The sequence below is a fragment of the Microcaecilia unicolor genome, chromosome 8 (genome assembly GCF_901765095.1).
Source record: "Microcaecilia unicolor chromosome 8, aMicUni1.1, whole genome shotgun sequence".
Lineage (NCBI taxonomy): Eukaryota > Metazoa > Chordata > Amphibia > Gymnophiona > Siphonopidae > Microcaecilia > Microcaecilia unicolor.
In genome coordinates, this window is record NC_044038.1 from 169755760 (window position 1) to 169771973 (window position 16214).

General features: G+C 43.1%; 1 protein-coding gene across 1 annotated transcript in view; it reads right to left on the reverse strand.

Moving 5' to 3' along the window:
• Positions 1 to 30: 30 nt before the first annotated feature.
• PCBD2 (pterin-4 alpha-carbinolamine dehydratase 2) overlaps positions 31 to 16214 on the reverse strand; it is a 39957-nt gene continuing 23773 nt past the window's right edge. Inside the window, exons 3-4 of the mRNA XM_030213112.1 lie at positions 1797 to 1877; positions 31 to 351 (exon numbers count right to left, since the gene is read on the reverse strand). Coding sequence (XP_030068972.1) covers positions 253 to 351; positions 1797 to 1877 — 180 coding nt within the window. The 3' untranslated portion in view covers positions 31 to 252. The remainder of the gene's footprint in view (positions 352 to 1796; positions 1878 to 16214) is intronic.

The window sequence follows — 16214 nt, forward strand, 5'->3', positions numbered from 1 at the left end:
GGAAGAGGAGAAATCGCTGGACATGGAGGGGAGGGCAGGGGAGAGAGAAAAAAAAAAGCTTACATGACAGTCTTCCTAGGGCCCGTTTCATTGTTGCAGAAACAGGAATGGTTCCACTAGTTTTTAATATTTCACAGAATCAGGGGCCAATGAAAGGACAGGATACCCACATTATAACAGCATGATGCCCTTTGCACATCTTTACAATGTATAACATTTTTACAAATATTACATTTCTGGTGAGCTGATGAACTATAACACAGAGGCAGCAGCTTTATCAATAAACTGAGCCAGTTTCACATCTTTTTTGGTCAATCCACCACAGTCGTGTGTGATGAGTGTTATCTGAACCTGAAATAAAAACAGAAAGAAAAATGAACATCCTTAGTTAAATAGGCAGCTGATATATACAATTATTGGATATGGGTTCATCCAGCATGTTCATGTTATCGGATACATCTGCCACATTTGACAATGGTGGCAGACATGAAAGGGAGGGGGGGAGACTTTTCTGACAAGACTCAAGTAGTTCAGCTGGAGGGCACTAGTTCTCTTCCCCCCCCCCCCCCCCCAACTTCCTTAATGTCTAATATTTTTTAGAGTATTTAATACTGTGGGGTTTATATTATGAGCGTGTTATCTGTAAACCACCTAGAAAAAGCATTTGGCTGGTATCCAATGTCTGTAAATTTTAATAAAGGGATCAGGGTGAGCAAAATTTCTCAAACCCTGCTCTAATCTAAGCTATGGCCATCAGTCCATCGCAGTAAGCACAACCTTTCTTGTGGTTACAATCAAAGTGGCTCCCATAGTATATACAGGTACTTATTTGTACCTGGGGCAATGGAGGATTAAGTGACTTGCCCAGAGTCACAAGGCGCTGCAGTGGGAATCGAACCCAGTTCCCCAGGATAAAAGTCCGCTGCACTAACCACTAGGCTACTCCTCCACTCCTATTGGGTAGATTCAACACATGGCAGCTAAAATTAAGCACCAAAATGATGATCGCCAAGCGTGAATTCCAACACAGCAATTCCACGCAGAACTGTTAGAAAAAAAACAAAGTTCACATTTTCACGCATAAATTTAGGCGTGCGCATTTACACCAGAAAAAGGCTGATGTAAAATGTTTGCATCTTAAGTACTGGCATTCAACCACATAAGAGACAATATTCTAGAACACCGCGCCTAATTGCTTGGAACACCCATGACCTGCCCATACTCCTCCTAGGTCCACACCCACTTTGAAGTTGTGCACTATAGAAATTAGGTGCAGTGTGCACAGAATACTAATTAGATCAAATTAGTGCTTGTAGAGGCCAATTATTAATACATCGCATCAATTTAGTACCAATTAAATTTACACACGTAACTGACCCTATTCTATAACCACATGATCAATTGTACACATAGCGGGGCACCATTTACAGAATGAGGGGGTGTGTTCTTAAATTATAAATAGATATCTAACACATTACTCATGGTAAATATTGTAAGAGGATAAACTAGAATAAAACAAAGGAAGATCCTTGGTTGATTAATCCAATACTGCAGACTTTTTTTTTCCTCTTTCAACAAAAAAAAAAAAATAATAATAAAAAGCCATATGGAAGTACTACACAGGTACAGCCTCTGCGTCAATTCTTCTGCCTCAACATGAGGTGAGCTGCCAGAGTCATCCCACTTCAAGGGTTGACCCACAGGCTTAAAACCAGATGTTTAAGGAGGCCCTGAACATCTGCCTCGTGCTTCATACGTTTTCTTTTAAGGTACCAGAAACTAAGTCAATACATTACCTTGTTATATACATTAAACCATTCAGGATGGTGATTCATCTTTTCTGCTTGCAGGGCCACTCGGGTCATAAATCCAAAAGCCTAAAGCATGAAAAACAAATAAAGTTCTAAAGTAAATAGGTTACATTTCTACAAGGGTAATTCCAAGGAGTGGAACACCACAAATGCCTTGATAAGCGGTTTATGCAAATCCAGAAGTATTTTCAGGTGTCAAGAAAGACTCACAACGCTGCTACAAAACTGATACATGACAATTAGTTTTAAATATTGATGTTGAAATGCTACTTTTTTTAGGCACTGAAGTTCCAGACTCATCCAACTATACTGCAACATGACCACAGGCCTCTTTCCAGCCTTTGTTTCCATATTTGTTGAGGTCTTACCCAATTGCCTAGGCAAGTCTGGGAAAGCATGACGACATAAATCACCAGTCATGTGGTCCGAGACAGCTCCATTTTCTAAAAAGCAATTTTAGTTGGAGCTGGTACTGGAGGTCTTCTAGTTATGTCACAAGCAAGACCAACTCAAAAGACTGTGGCACCCTGAGCCAACTTGCTTTTGCACCCCCTCTCCCTTCATCATGATTCAATATCTTTCCCTTCCAGCACTCCCCCCCAACAGTCCCGCAAACTTTACGTAGGTTGCTGGAAGCAACAGCACGAAGACAGGCTCCTGTAAGCCAGCCCCAGACCTTCCCTCTGCTGTGTCTCACCCAAAGGAAATTGCATCAACTATTAGTGAATTTCAAGCATTCTGTGCCAGGAGTCTTGTAAAGAATATGGAGTCTTTCTCCTGTAGGGGTTCACAAAAAAAAAACAAAAAACCCACCAGTGGTAGAGCTGAATGCATATGTAATGTTTTGTGGCAATTAAGTTTCATTTGTTACTCTCCTCTCAGAATCCCTTGAAACTACAGAACAGCCTCTGGGTGTTATTTTCATATGATCTTTGCATTGTTACAATGTAAGTCAGACAGAGCACCAAAACAATTCATTTCTTGTGCTGAGGGCACAATATTTCAGACAGGCTTCGAGATTTTTCATGGCTCTCCAATAATTACATTCAAGTTTTCTTGGAGAGATGAAAGGGGCTTTGGATTGACGGTCCAGAGGTAATGCTGCCATGCCTGTGGAGGTCACTTCCTTGTGTCTCCATAAGCCTTGACATAGAGTTCAATCAAAAGAATTTTTTTTAAGTATCTGAGCTGAGCCATTCCAAATCACAATAATACATTTCAGAATGTTTTACACATTAAATATCAGTTTTACTTGGGAACTATCAACATCAAAGGTTATCAATAGAAATCAAACAAAATAAAACATGGAAAAGAAAATAAGATGATACCTTTTTTATTGGACATAACTTAATACATTTCTTGATTAGCTTTCGAAGGTTGCCCTTCTTCGTCAGATCGGAAATAAGCAAATGTGCTAGCTGACAGTGTATATAAGTGAAAACATTCAAGCATTACTATGACAGTCTGACAGGGTGGGAGGATGGGGGTGGGTTGGAGGTATGCATGGGGACATCAAAGCATATCATTGATATTCTAACAGGATGGGTGTGGATAGGTGAGGGGTGGGGTGATCAACAGAGACATACAGCTTTATGGTTTATAATGGACTAGGAACCCCAGGTCCTTGTTAAGTCCTTTCTGTTGGGTGTTAAAATATTCAATCATTCTGACTTCAAAGGTCTTACACGTTCTTGTATGGGTTTTAAAGTTACCTTTCAGTATTCTCACTGTGAAATCACTGGTACAGTGTCCTGGTTCTGTGAAGTGCTGTCCCACCGTGGTGGGGGCCCTACTGGCTGTATTGTTCATGTGATGTCTATGTAAATTGAATCTTGTCTTAAGCATCTGGCCTGTTTCTCAATATAGCATCCTTCGTTACATTTTTTACACTGAATGATAAATGCCACATTGGAAGATGAGCAAGTGAAAGATCCCTTTATGTTGAATATCTTTCCTTTGTGGGTAACTGTGGGGTCCTGTGAAATATTTTGGCATAGTTTGCAACTGGATAAATTACAGGGACGTGTGCCCTTCTGTTCCTTTTCAGTCTGTGATGGAAGTTTACTTCTGATTAGCTTGTGTTTTAAGTTGGGTGGTTGTCGGAAGGCCAGTACTGGTGGGGATGGGAATATCTCTTTCAGTAATTCATCCTCCTGGAGTATAGGTTGTAGGTCTCTTATGATTTTCCTCAGTTTTTCCAGCTCTGGATTGTATGTCACTACAAGGGGAATTCTATCTGTGGACTTTTTCTCCTTGTACTGTAGCAGATTCTCCCTGGGTGTTTTGAGGGAGGAGGCAATATTCTTGGAGATTATTTTGGGGATGTAGCCTTTCTATTTGAAGGATGGGGGTGTAATTCTTTAACAGGGCATCTATATTATAAAGCAATATAGATGCCTAGAGATGGGTATGGGGAAGGGGACAACTGGGAAACCTGTGGATTTCCGTAGTGCTGGTAACAAAACAGGGACAAGAGGGGATGGATCCAAAGTGAATGGGAATGGAAGGGGATAAGGACCGATTATATCCCTGTACACACCTCAACTCAGAAACTTGAAACACCAACACCTCAGCTTAAAAAATATTTTTGAAAAAAATCCCAAAAAATCTTGCACATTTAACAAAGTAATACCTATTGTTTTTTTGGCTTAAAATTTAAACTTATAGGGCACATTTTATGTTTTGTTTGACTTTACAAGATCTTTTAAATGCAGGTTGGATATGCGGATGGGAAAGAAAACTGTGGGGATGGTGAGGGGATAAGGAAGATGGGATGGGCATGGAAAAGTAGTGACTGGGGACCAGATTATATCCCCGTGCACACCTATAGTTCATAAAAAAAAGGCAGTAACGCATAAATCCTCCAGCATGCACTAGTTTACACCCATTGCGAAGATGGTGTAAACCTGTGCATGTACATCTCTTACAAAATAATGCAACTGCACCTACTCTCCACCCCCCCCCCAAACACCCATGTGTGGTGCATGTGTTCAATGTGTGCCATTCTGCCACATGTAAAACAGGCTTCAAATATGGGAAGTGGTTTACAGAATTACCCCTCCCAATGTGGGAGGGGTATATATGAAGACCTGGCAACCCTCTAATGCCATAAGCCTTCTTTCTGACTCTTTCCTTAATTTAGGGGGGGGGGGAGCATAACTGCCTTTCATCAACCCCATCTTCCCCCGGGTTCCATAAAGGTCATCCAAACTTGGGCATGCAGGGCAGATGCGCATGCAAATTAACGTGCCACAACACCAATTATGTGCGCTCTAATGCTACATGCTCAATGTCTTGCAAGCAACCCAAAAAGGGGGTGTGGCCATGGCAGGCACATTTAGGCACAGTATTATAAAATTCCGGGGCTGTGTGCCCAACTTGCGTGCCAGGATTTACACAAGGTTTCACGTAAGGCACAAGTCCGTTTGCCCAAAAATGGGCACAGGATTTGGTATTCTATAAAGGGTGCTTGGCACGGAGTGCTCTTTATAGAACAGAAGTTTCGTGTGGATCTTTCCAGCACCAAAATTTGGGCACCATTTACCGACTCTGGCCCATTGTGCCACAAGTGAACACAACCATGTGGCAATGGTGAAAGAGACAAAGCTTTCACCATTACCCAATATTTGCACTCGCTTCTACCAAAACCAGAGAGGGAACAGGGTAGTAAAAGGTCTTCTCTCTCCTATGTCCTTTGAATCAAAGAGAAGAGCCAAAATGTTTGTGTCTTAATGTCCTTTCCTTGTGAATAAATAAGACTAAGCTATAGCTATATTACAGCAAATCCTGTAAGGTGACAAAATATCACCAGGTCCCTCAGCTCCCCTAAAGAAATTAAGGGGTCCTTTTACTAAGGTGCACTGAAAAATGGCCTGCGGTAGTTTAGAAGCGTGTTTTGGGCACAGGCATAATTATTTTTCAACACACCTACAAAAAATGCCTTTTTAAAATTTTTGCCAAAAATGACGTGCGGCAAAATGAAAATTGCCACGCGTCCATTTTGGGTCTGAGACCCTTACCACAAGCCATTGACCTAGTGGTAAGGTCTCACGCAGTAACCGGGCGGTAATGGTCTACGCGTGTCAAATTCTACTTGCCGCGCATCAGAAAATAAAAAATATTTTTTGGATGCGCGTAGCGGAATTGAAATTACCACAAGGGCCACGCGGTAACTCCAATTTGGCAAGCGTTGGGCACGCATAAGCGCCTATGCTGCTTAGTAAAAGGGCCCCTAAATCAATAGAAAGAAAGCCAAAAGATAAAACAGGAGTGTAATATGGGAAAAGAAGAGATGAACATAAATCTCCCAAGCATAACCGAAGTCTAAGGCAAACCTTGGCACAAGAGGTTACTGTATTTAGATCATTGTTTTGTCTGTCAGTGGCATAACCTCTGGCATGCCCTACTGGAAACTCAATCGGAACTAACGAAGAATTCAATGCAATCTGAAAGAGTCACACCTGCATGAACAGGGGCAGAGGACACTGGGGAGGAAAGCACACTAACCTTTTTCATTTTGTCAGGCAACATCCTGACAGCATAAAAAGTAAAGCAGGTCTGGAAAGAAGCCCAAGCATAACAGAGACTGTACAGCACATTTCAGGGAGAGCCTAAAGTCGACATCAGTAATATAAAACAGCCAATGCCCATAAAACTTCGTTAGTGTTCAAGAAGCACACAGGCATAGCAGGTGACATGCAATTTAACGTTCACGTTCCAGAAAGGAACATTATTGTCATCACTATAGACATGAGCAACAGTTAAAAAGGATAGTTTGTTAACAGCATAATGATGACATCTGATGAAATGTCATTTCCATAAAACAAATACTTAATCTAGATTTTAACCTACATTTGGAACAATTAAAATGTCATTATGATGCAAGAAAAAAAAATATATATATATATATATATATATATATATATATATATATATAGATATATATATATGTAGCCTATAATGCCAAGGTCTATGTCACATACCAAGACACCAGTACTGACAGCCAGATCTGTCTTTTCAAATTGCCGAAAGGAGTTTCCTTCCTCTACTACGTAAAATTATCTAGTGTGACATTTTCTAACACCGGTATTGCACAGCCACAAACAAGTACAGAATTGAAGCTGGAAGGGGGGGCATGGTGGTCAAGGAAAGAAATATTTCTGGGCATGTTGATCCAATCTGCTTGGGGAGGGGGAAATGAGGCTAAGGGAAAGCTATGATTAAGGTGGGGGTAAACTGAAGCCAAGGGGAATGATTTAAGGCTTGCTTGGAGGAAACATGGGCACTAAGAAAGGATGGACGACCGGGGGGGGGGGGGGGGAGGGGGGTGATAAAGGACTAGAGCAGGTATTCTAAACCCAGTCCTCAGGCCATACCCAACCAGTCAGGTTTTCAGGACAGCCACAGTGAATATGCATGAGATAGTTTTGCTTACATTGGAGGCAGTGCATGCAAATGTATCTCATGCATATTCATTTTGGATACCTTGAAAACCAGACTGGCTTTGTGTGTTCTGAGGACTGGGTTGAAACCCCCCCCCCCCCCCCCCCCGGAGATTAGACACACACAGCATGTTCTCCTATTCATATGGGGCTGTGCAATGCTTTTGTGCTAGAAAACCTTCACTAGAGTATGCACTGGCCTGTCACTATAAACTGCTAAATATTCACCTATCTAGAAATGTTTCATTATGTCTCTTCAGCAACTTGTACACTATGAAACTAACTGTAAATTAGGCTTGATCAACCCACAACATATGAACTGCCAATAATGGTTCTGTGATTTTTTTTTTCCCATATGGAAACCTACAAACAGTTTAACATTGACTAAAAGGAGTCTCTGACTTCAAAAAGTCCGACGGTGAAACGAAAGGAAGAACTGTATTCAGTAACAACCGAGGGTAATCAGGCCTGGCCGCCATGTACATACACAGAATGATTTTTTAACCCCCCCCCCCCCCCCCCCCCCCCCCGTGAGGCAAACCTTCACAGCTACATGAAAAATATAACCAACACTTACTCTCTCGGCATATCTCAATCAATCCTGACCACAAAAACAAACTCATTTTCTCAACCCCAAATTTCACAATGATTGATTTTATGGCCTTCCAGAATCCTTATACAAGTACATTTAACCAGAGAACTTGGAGGGAGGGAAACAGCCTCTTCCATACAAACTGAATCATTTGAGCCAGCAGCTACACTGAACCAAGTTAACTGAAGAATTTATCCAAGTTTAATTTATAAAACAATGCAAAAAAAAAAAAAAACCACAGTAGAAAGTATGAAAAAGTATGCAATATCAAACGACGCAGGAGCTGCCAGAGTATTCATAAAGCTTTACCCATATTCATGAGTCCGAATATAAAATTAAACCATAATTTTTCACAGTACTTGCAGGCTAATTTATGAATTTTGCACAGTGAAATACACAAATCTTCCACGCCTTTTCCCCTTTTAATAATGGTGGCGATTCTTCTCACTGTGAGCAGACTTATGAACTGTATTCTCTGGCAGGGGTGTCCGCACAGCTGTGCAGATGATGTGGCCACACAGGTTGCAAGAGGTGTATAAAAACTGCTGTGCATCGTCCCCCCTGCACAAAGGGTGCAAATGTGGCTCAGGACACTCCTGACCTCTGACCTGCTTTTTACATTCATCACAACAGCAATAGTATTATATACATGTTCTAGTTGAACAACATGATTTCTCGAATGCATTAAGCAGCAGGTACAACACCACTTAGCTGGGAAGTAAATGGATGGCACAGTGTAATTGTAAAAGAGGCAGCTAAAATAAAAGGACCTAGGGTTAAAACTGCTCCTATCCAGTGCCTTCCCCTATTCTGATTACGGCCAATTTTCATTATCTAAAAGCAGAAAAATATCTCCCACTAGGAAAGCGAACATTGCTACTCGCATGCAATTTTCCCCGGTGCAATCTTCATTAAGCCTCTAAATACTTCCTTTGCTAATTAAACGGATGAGATTCTTATTGTTTATGAATCACCTTATATGTTTTTAGGTCTCTCAGAAAATACAAATCATTGATGGAAGGAAATGATATTTATGTTTGATTATATAATCAGATTTTTATTCCTAATTAGTTTGGGCAGGTCTTCGCGTCTTGAAACATGATCAGTAAAATTTCATCTAATTGGTTATCAAGGAAACTATCTTGTGATCAATTTAAAGTAATTACTGGATTCCGGCAGCATAACCTCCCTAATTCTGGCCTGGATCTGTACTTCTTCAACCTAATTAAAATAATGAAAATTATTAAATAGTCTTTAGAGTAACAGGCATCTCCTAATTGAATGTGTCACATGTCGGCACTGCCACTCAACGTGCTGTGCAACCCATCACTCCACTGCAACGAAGTATTGGGGGTTTTGGTCAGAGTCTGCTGAAGAACTGAACTGATGCACATGGTCTGGGGCAGAGAATTAGTATTTTAACAACCACAGACTTACGACACAGCCCAAAGCCCCCCTTTACCATTTAGGAGGTAATTCTGAACGTCTATGCCAGTTTACATGCATAAAATACCACCTATAAATGGTAAAGGTGTGCTCAGGGGCAGAATTTGGGTAGATTGTGATTTACATGCAATTCTTTATAAAATATATGTGATCATGTATACATTACACGCACACATGTTCACTGTAAACGTCTGCAGCTTCGTTATAGCCATGATTTCTGTAGTTTTTGTGGGACATTTGATAAGACGTCCAAGTCCGATTTTGGACATTTTGCAAAAAATGTCCAAAAATCCAGTGCCAAACATGATTCGAACCAGAAAAACATCTATCTTTTTGGTTTGAAAACTGCCCTATTTTAGATACATTTGTGCTCAGTACGTCCTCCTTTAATGGCCATTTTCAAACAAACAAACAAAAAAAAAAACACCCAAGGGAAACACACACAAAAACAAGCCATTGGGATGTCTGGGGGCCAGCAGTCTTACTAGCCTGGTCACACAGTCAGCCCAGCAGACACTGCAGTGGACTTCATATAAAAGGACCCAGGTACACATCACATCAGAACCCCCTTGTATTGTATAGTGAGCCCTCCAGGAATAGCAAAAATGTACTGCACCCAACTGACCACCACTACAATAGGGGTGGAGGAGTAGCCTAGTGGTTAGTGCAGTGGACTTTGATCCTGGGGAACTGAGTTCGATTCCCACTGCAGCTCCTTGTGACTCTGGGCAAGTCACTTAACCCTCCATTGACCCTGGTACAAAATAAGTACCTGAATATATGTAAACTGCTTTGAATGTAGTTGCAAAAACCCCAGAAAGGCGGTATATCGTCCCATTTCCCTTTCTCCATTTGAGATTCTACATGGAATGTTGCTACTATTGGAGATTCTAGATGGAATGTTCCTACTATTGAGATTCTGTTGCTACTATTTGAGATTCTACATGGAATGTTGCTATTTCACTAGCAAAATTCCATGTAGAAGCCTGCCCTTGCAGATCAGCAACGTGGCTGCACAGGCTTCTGTTTCTGTGAGTCTGACGTCCTGCAAGGGCAGACTTCTACATGGAATGTTGCTAGTGGAGCAGTAGCCTAGTGGTTAGTGCAGTGGACTTTGATCCTGGGGAACTGAGTTCAATTCCCACTGCAGCTCCTTGTGACTCTGGGCAAGTCACTTAACCCTCCATTGCCCCAGGTACAAAATAAGTACCTGAATATATGTAAACCACTTTAAATGTAGTTGCAAAAACCTCAGAAAGGCGGTATATCAAGTCCCTTTCCCTTAAGCCTGCAGGTGCCACCTATATGTAGGTATTTAGTGGTTTCTGGAGGGCTCACACTTTCCACCAGTTAGGCTGGGATATGGGCTGGGTCCCTTTCCCTACAGTCCACTGCACTGACCACTAGGCTACTCCAGAGACCTACTTGCTGCTATAAGAGAAATGCCACTATATCTGAAACCGTCACAGAGACTGGTATGTATAGTCGTTTTCAACTCTTTGAGGGGGAGGGGGAGTAGGTCAGTAACAACTGGAGTATTAAAGGGGGAGGGGGGGTCATCTCTCCAAAGGCATCCTGGTCAGTTTAGGCACCTTTTAGTTAGTATTTAGTCATTATTGAAACGGGTCTAGCCAGAAACATCCTATTTCTTGGATGTTTTTACAATCTTCCATTATTTATCAAAGAAAAACATCCAAATCATAAGCCCGCTACAGTACCACCCAAAACATGCCTCCTTGAGATTTAGATGAACTTCATAGAAAAATGTATTTCGAAAATAGCGATTTGGACGTTTTTCCGGGGGGAAAAATCTGCTGCTTTGTGCTGCTTTTTGGATGTTTTTTTGTTTCAAAAATGAGCCCCACAGGCACCAAGACATGTTTACCAAAGTCACAAATAGGTCCCCACTGGCCTCTCAACCTAGGTGACTTGTTATAAAATTACTTTAATGTAGAGCTTAATTGAATCACTTAAAGAGCTTTGCTTCTCCCCTATCTCAGGCTGGAAAAATATTCGTAAATAAAACAGGAAACAGTTAAAATTTTTAGGGGCCATGGATTTTTTTTTTTTGCCCTCAGTGATATCAACCCTGTCCTTTCCCAGGTGGTTGCCTTGGTAGTACCGCAGCGACCCGACACTGCCAAGTTGGGAGGGAAACCTCTGCCAAAAGTAGAAGGTTAAGAGCTGTCACTGTAGTGTGTAATCACCTTCCTTGTCTGTGCACACTAACTACTGTGCACCCAGGGCCAACTGGCCCTAGATCTTTGTTTTGGGAGGGGGAGGAGAGGGGTGCTAAACTTTGCTTTTCATTCCTCCAGCTTCTTTGCATCTTCTTTCCTCAGTCCCTCTCCCCTTCCCCTCCCCACTCAGTCACTCACCCCCTTCCCTTCCTGACAACTGGGATTGAACCACAGCCCTTCCTAACCGCTGCCGCACTCAGGAATCCTTTTACTAAGCTGAGGTAAAAAAAAAAAAAATAGCCTTAGCGTGTGGGAAAAACCCATATAAGAACATGCTAAGGCCATTTATACCGCAGCCAGAATATGGCCATGCACTAACATTGGAAAAACTACCAAAACCGGCGATACTTGCTATATGAACTAGATGAGCAAGGTGAAGACTTATACCATACTGAGGGACTCATTTTTACCCTGTCACCTAGCAAGTGAGAGCTTCATAGAATTTTTTTGCACAAAAAATGTTTTGTTATTTAGCACTTGGAGGTATTATTTTAAATAGCAGAGTCATACATAAGCATCACCATGCTGGGACAGACCAAGGGTCCATCGAGCCCAGCACCCTGACACCGGCAGCGGCCAAAAGAACAAGCAATTTGTCCCGGCCTTCCTAGAAATACTGTATTCCCTCATCCATTCAATAACATTCTATGGGCTTTTTCCTCCAGGAAGCCGTCCAACCCTTTTTTGAAGTCCGCTAAGTTTAACCGCCTTTTCCAGCAGCAAATTCCAGAGTTTTACTACGCATTGAGTGAAGAAACATTTCCTCCGATTCGTTTTAAATTTACCACACTGCAGCTTCATCGCATGCCCCCTTGTCCTAGTATTTTTGGTACAGAACACAGGCCGCGGAAATTTGTCATAATTTCATTCTCTGAATATTAAGAAGTATGAAGAATAGTTTTTTCTGAACGATCGACGGTGCCATTTTATATTCCAGTGTGTACACTGTAGACAATGAGGACATGGGTGTCAGATATTGACTGTGTTGTAAGTGAACCCATATTATATGAGTTCTACAGTGTAATTTGGCTCTCGTAATAACACACAATACCCACTACCAGGGTCCAACCCTTAACCGTGTTATAAGTGATCCTGTGTTATATTGGGTCTACAACATATTCCCAAATTGATGATAGCTTTGCCTACACCTTGATGTCTATTTTTACAGCCATTGGTAACATACCATGGTGCTAACCCATGTAGACTACTGCAATAGTATTTACGTAGGCTGCAAAGATCAAATCATAAGAAAACTAGACAGCACAAAACACGGCTGCCAGACTTATCTTCAGAAAAACACGATTCGAAAGTGCGAAACCCCTCCTAAGAAGCTTACACTAGCTTCCTATTAATGATCGCATAACATTCAAAATATGCACAATAGTCCACAGAATCATCTACGGACTCGCATGACGGAACTTATCGATCTACCATTAAGAAACGTGACGAGAACAGCAAGAACCTACCTAACCCTTCACTTCCCCAAATGCAAAGGTATAAAATACAAACCTTCACATGCCACCAGCCTCTAAAAACCTGAAAACATCTTTTCAAGAAGACTTTCCCCCCTGGATCAGCCTAATGCCACACCACCATACATCACGAAAAGTTCAGAAATGGAAAACAATAATATTAACCTCTCTCACAATATGCTAATATAATGCTTTTTTTTTGTAGAAAAAAAGGTGCAGGGTCACCACATATGGCTCCACCCCAATGATAGCCACACCCACATTACCACACCCCTTATACCAGCCATGGCGCATATAATAGACACCATTGAAAATATTATACTAGTATAGGAGAAAAAATAACGTGATGTTTTTCATCAGAAATAATTTCTGTAAGCTGTTACAGCTCCAGTATACCCAGTGCAAAATAAGACAGCAGATATAAATTCTCAAATTGGACATATTTCAAACACTAAAATGAAAATAAAATGATTTTTTTCTACCTTTGTTGTCTGGTGACTTTGTTTTTCTATCCATCCCAGTCTCTGATTCTGCTGCTCTCTATCTGTTCCCTTAAACTCCATTTCCAGAGCTTCCTTTCCATTTATTTCTTTACTTTCCTCCTTTCTTCATTTCTTGCCATACATCCATAAGTAAAAGCTGGGTCCTCCTCCATGGAATTGACTGGAGGAGGTATAACGTGGATCCAGCTTTTGTCTATTTTCTCCATCCAAGTGCAGTTTTTCTCCTCTCTTCCCTTTCCCTCATCTCCATCCATATGCATCTTCTTTTTTCTTTCCTCCCCTCCATCCATATCCAGCATTTCTCCTCTCTTCCCTCCCCTGTTATCCACATAAATCAATAATTCTCTCTCCCCTCTCCTCCACCCAAGTCCAGCATTTCTCCTCTCTCCCCTCCCCTCCCCTCCCTGTCCAGCGATTCTCCTCTCTCCCCTGCCCTCCCCTCCCATCCATGTCCAGCGATTCTCCTCTTTTCCATGTCCAGCGTTTCTCCTCTCTCCCCTCCATGTCCAGCGGTTCTCCTCTTTTCCATGTCCAGCGATTCTCCTCTCTCTCCTGCCCTCCCCTCCATGTCCAGTGATTCTCCTCTCTCCCCTGCCCTCCCTTCCCATTCATGTCCAGCGATTCTCCTCTCTCCCCTGCCCTCCCTTCCATTCATGTCCAGCAATTCTCTCTTCCCTCCCCTCCCATCCCTGTCCAGTGATTCTCCTCTCTCCACTGCCCTCCCCTCCCATCCATGTCTAGTGATTCTCCTCTTTTCCATGCCCAGCGATTCTCCTCTCTCCCCTGCCCTCCCCTCCCCTCCCATCCATGTCCAGCGATTCTCCTCTTTTCATGCCCAGCGATTCTCCTCTCTCCCCTGCCCTCCCCTCCCATCCATGTCCAGCGATTCTCCTCTTTTCCATGTCCACGTTTCTCCTCTCTCCCCTCCATGTCCAGCGGTTCTCCTCTTTTCCATGTCCAGCAATTCTCCTCTCTCTCCTGCCCTCCCCTCCATGCCCAGTGATTCTCCTCTCTCCCCCTGCCCTCCCATCCATGTCCAGCGATTCTCCTCTCTCCCCTGCCCTCCCTTCCCATTCATGTCCAGCAATTCTCTCTTCCCTCCCTGTCCAGTGATTCTCCTCTCTCCACTGCCCTCCCCTCCCATCCATGTCTCATGATTCTCCTCTTTTCCATGCCCAGCGATTCTCCCCTCTCCCCTGCCTTCTCCTCCCATCCATGTCCAGCGATTCTCCTCTCTCCCCTGCCCTCCCCTCCCATCCATGTCCAGCGATTCTCCTCTTTTCCATTTCCAGCGATTCCTCCTCTCTCCCCTGCCCGCCCCTCCATGTCCAGCAATTCTCTCTTCCCCGCCCCCCCATGTCCAGCAATTCTCCTCTTTTCCATGTCCAGCGATTCTCCTCTCTCCCCTGCCCCTCCCCTCCCATTCATGTCCAGCAATTCTCTCTTCCCTGTCCTCCCATCCATGTCCAGCGATTCTCCTCTTTTCCATGTCCAGCGATTCTCCTCTCTCCCCTGCCCTCCCCACCATGTCCAGCGATTCTCCTCTCTCCCCTCCATGTCCAGTGATTCTCCTCTCTCCCCTGCCCCTCCCTCCATGTCCAGCAATTCTCCTCCTCTCCCCTGCACTCCCCTCCCATCCATGTCCAGCAATTCTCTCTTCCCTGCCCTCCCCTCCATGCCCAGCGATTCTCCTCTCTCCCTGCCCTCCTCTCTCCCATGTCCAGCGATTCTTCTTCCAGCCCGTCCTCCTTCTCCACTGCCTGCCAGCATCACACTCAGCAGCGCGAACGGTGCAGGCAGCGATTGAAAGAGGCTGTCAGCGTCGGAGCTTCCCTCTGCGAGTCCCACCTATGCGGAAAATAGGAAGTTGAAACAACATAGGTGGGACTCGCAGAGGGAAGCTCCGACACTGACAGCCTCTTTCAATCGCTGCCTGCGCCGTTCGCGCTGCTGAGTCCTTTACAAAAAAAAAAAGTAGTAGGGGACTAAGAGGAAGTGCAGGACTTGCCGGGGGGGGGGGGGGGGGGGAAGGTGCCAGTATGCCATACTGTTGCGTACCGGCACAAAAAAAGCACTGCTAATATATCAACCTAAGCGTTTATCGTACTTCTGCATTATGTACTAGACTTCTACAAATCTAATTTTGTAATCGCCTTTTAGCAATATGTAAGCCACATTGAACCTGCCATATGGTGGGAAAATGTGGGATACAAATGCAATAAATAAAATATACATTAATGGAACTATTGTGAATATCGTACTTTCACTGGTTCTCTCTGTTCAGTAAATGCATAAGAAAATAGCTAAACAGAAGAGAGCTCATAATACACTGAATTTCTGATGCAAGCTCTGCACACGAGATGAAATGATCAAACAGCTATAAAGTGCAAGCTGAGGAGAGAGAAAATACGGCAGTAGTACTGAAACTCACCACTTTCTTCAAAACAACATAACAAAGGCACAGACTAAATAAAAAAGGAGGAGTGGCCTAGTGGTTAGTGTGGTGGATTCTGGTCCTGGGGACTGAGTTCGATTCCCACCTCAGGCACAGGCAGCTAGCTCCTTGTGACTCTGGGCAAGTTACTTAACCCTCCATTGCCCCAGATACAAATAAGTACCTGTATATGTAAGCTGCATTGAGCCTGCCATGAGTGGGAAAGCGCGGGGTACAAATGTAACAACAAAAACAAAAAAAAAACCCCAAAGCAA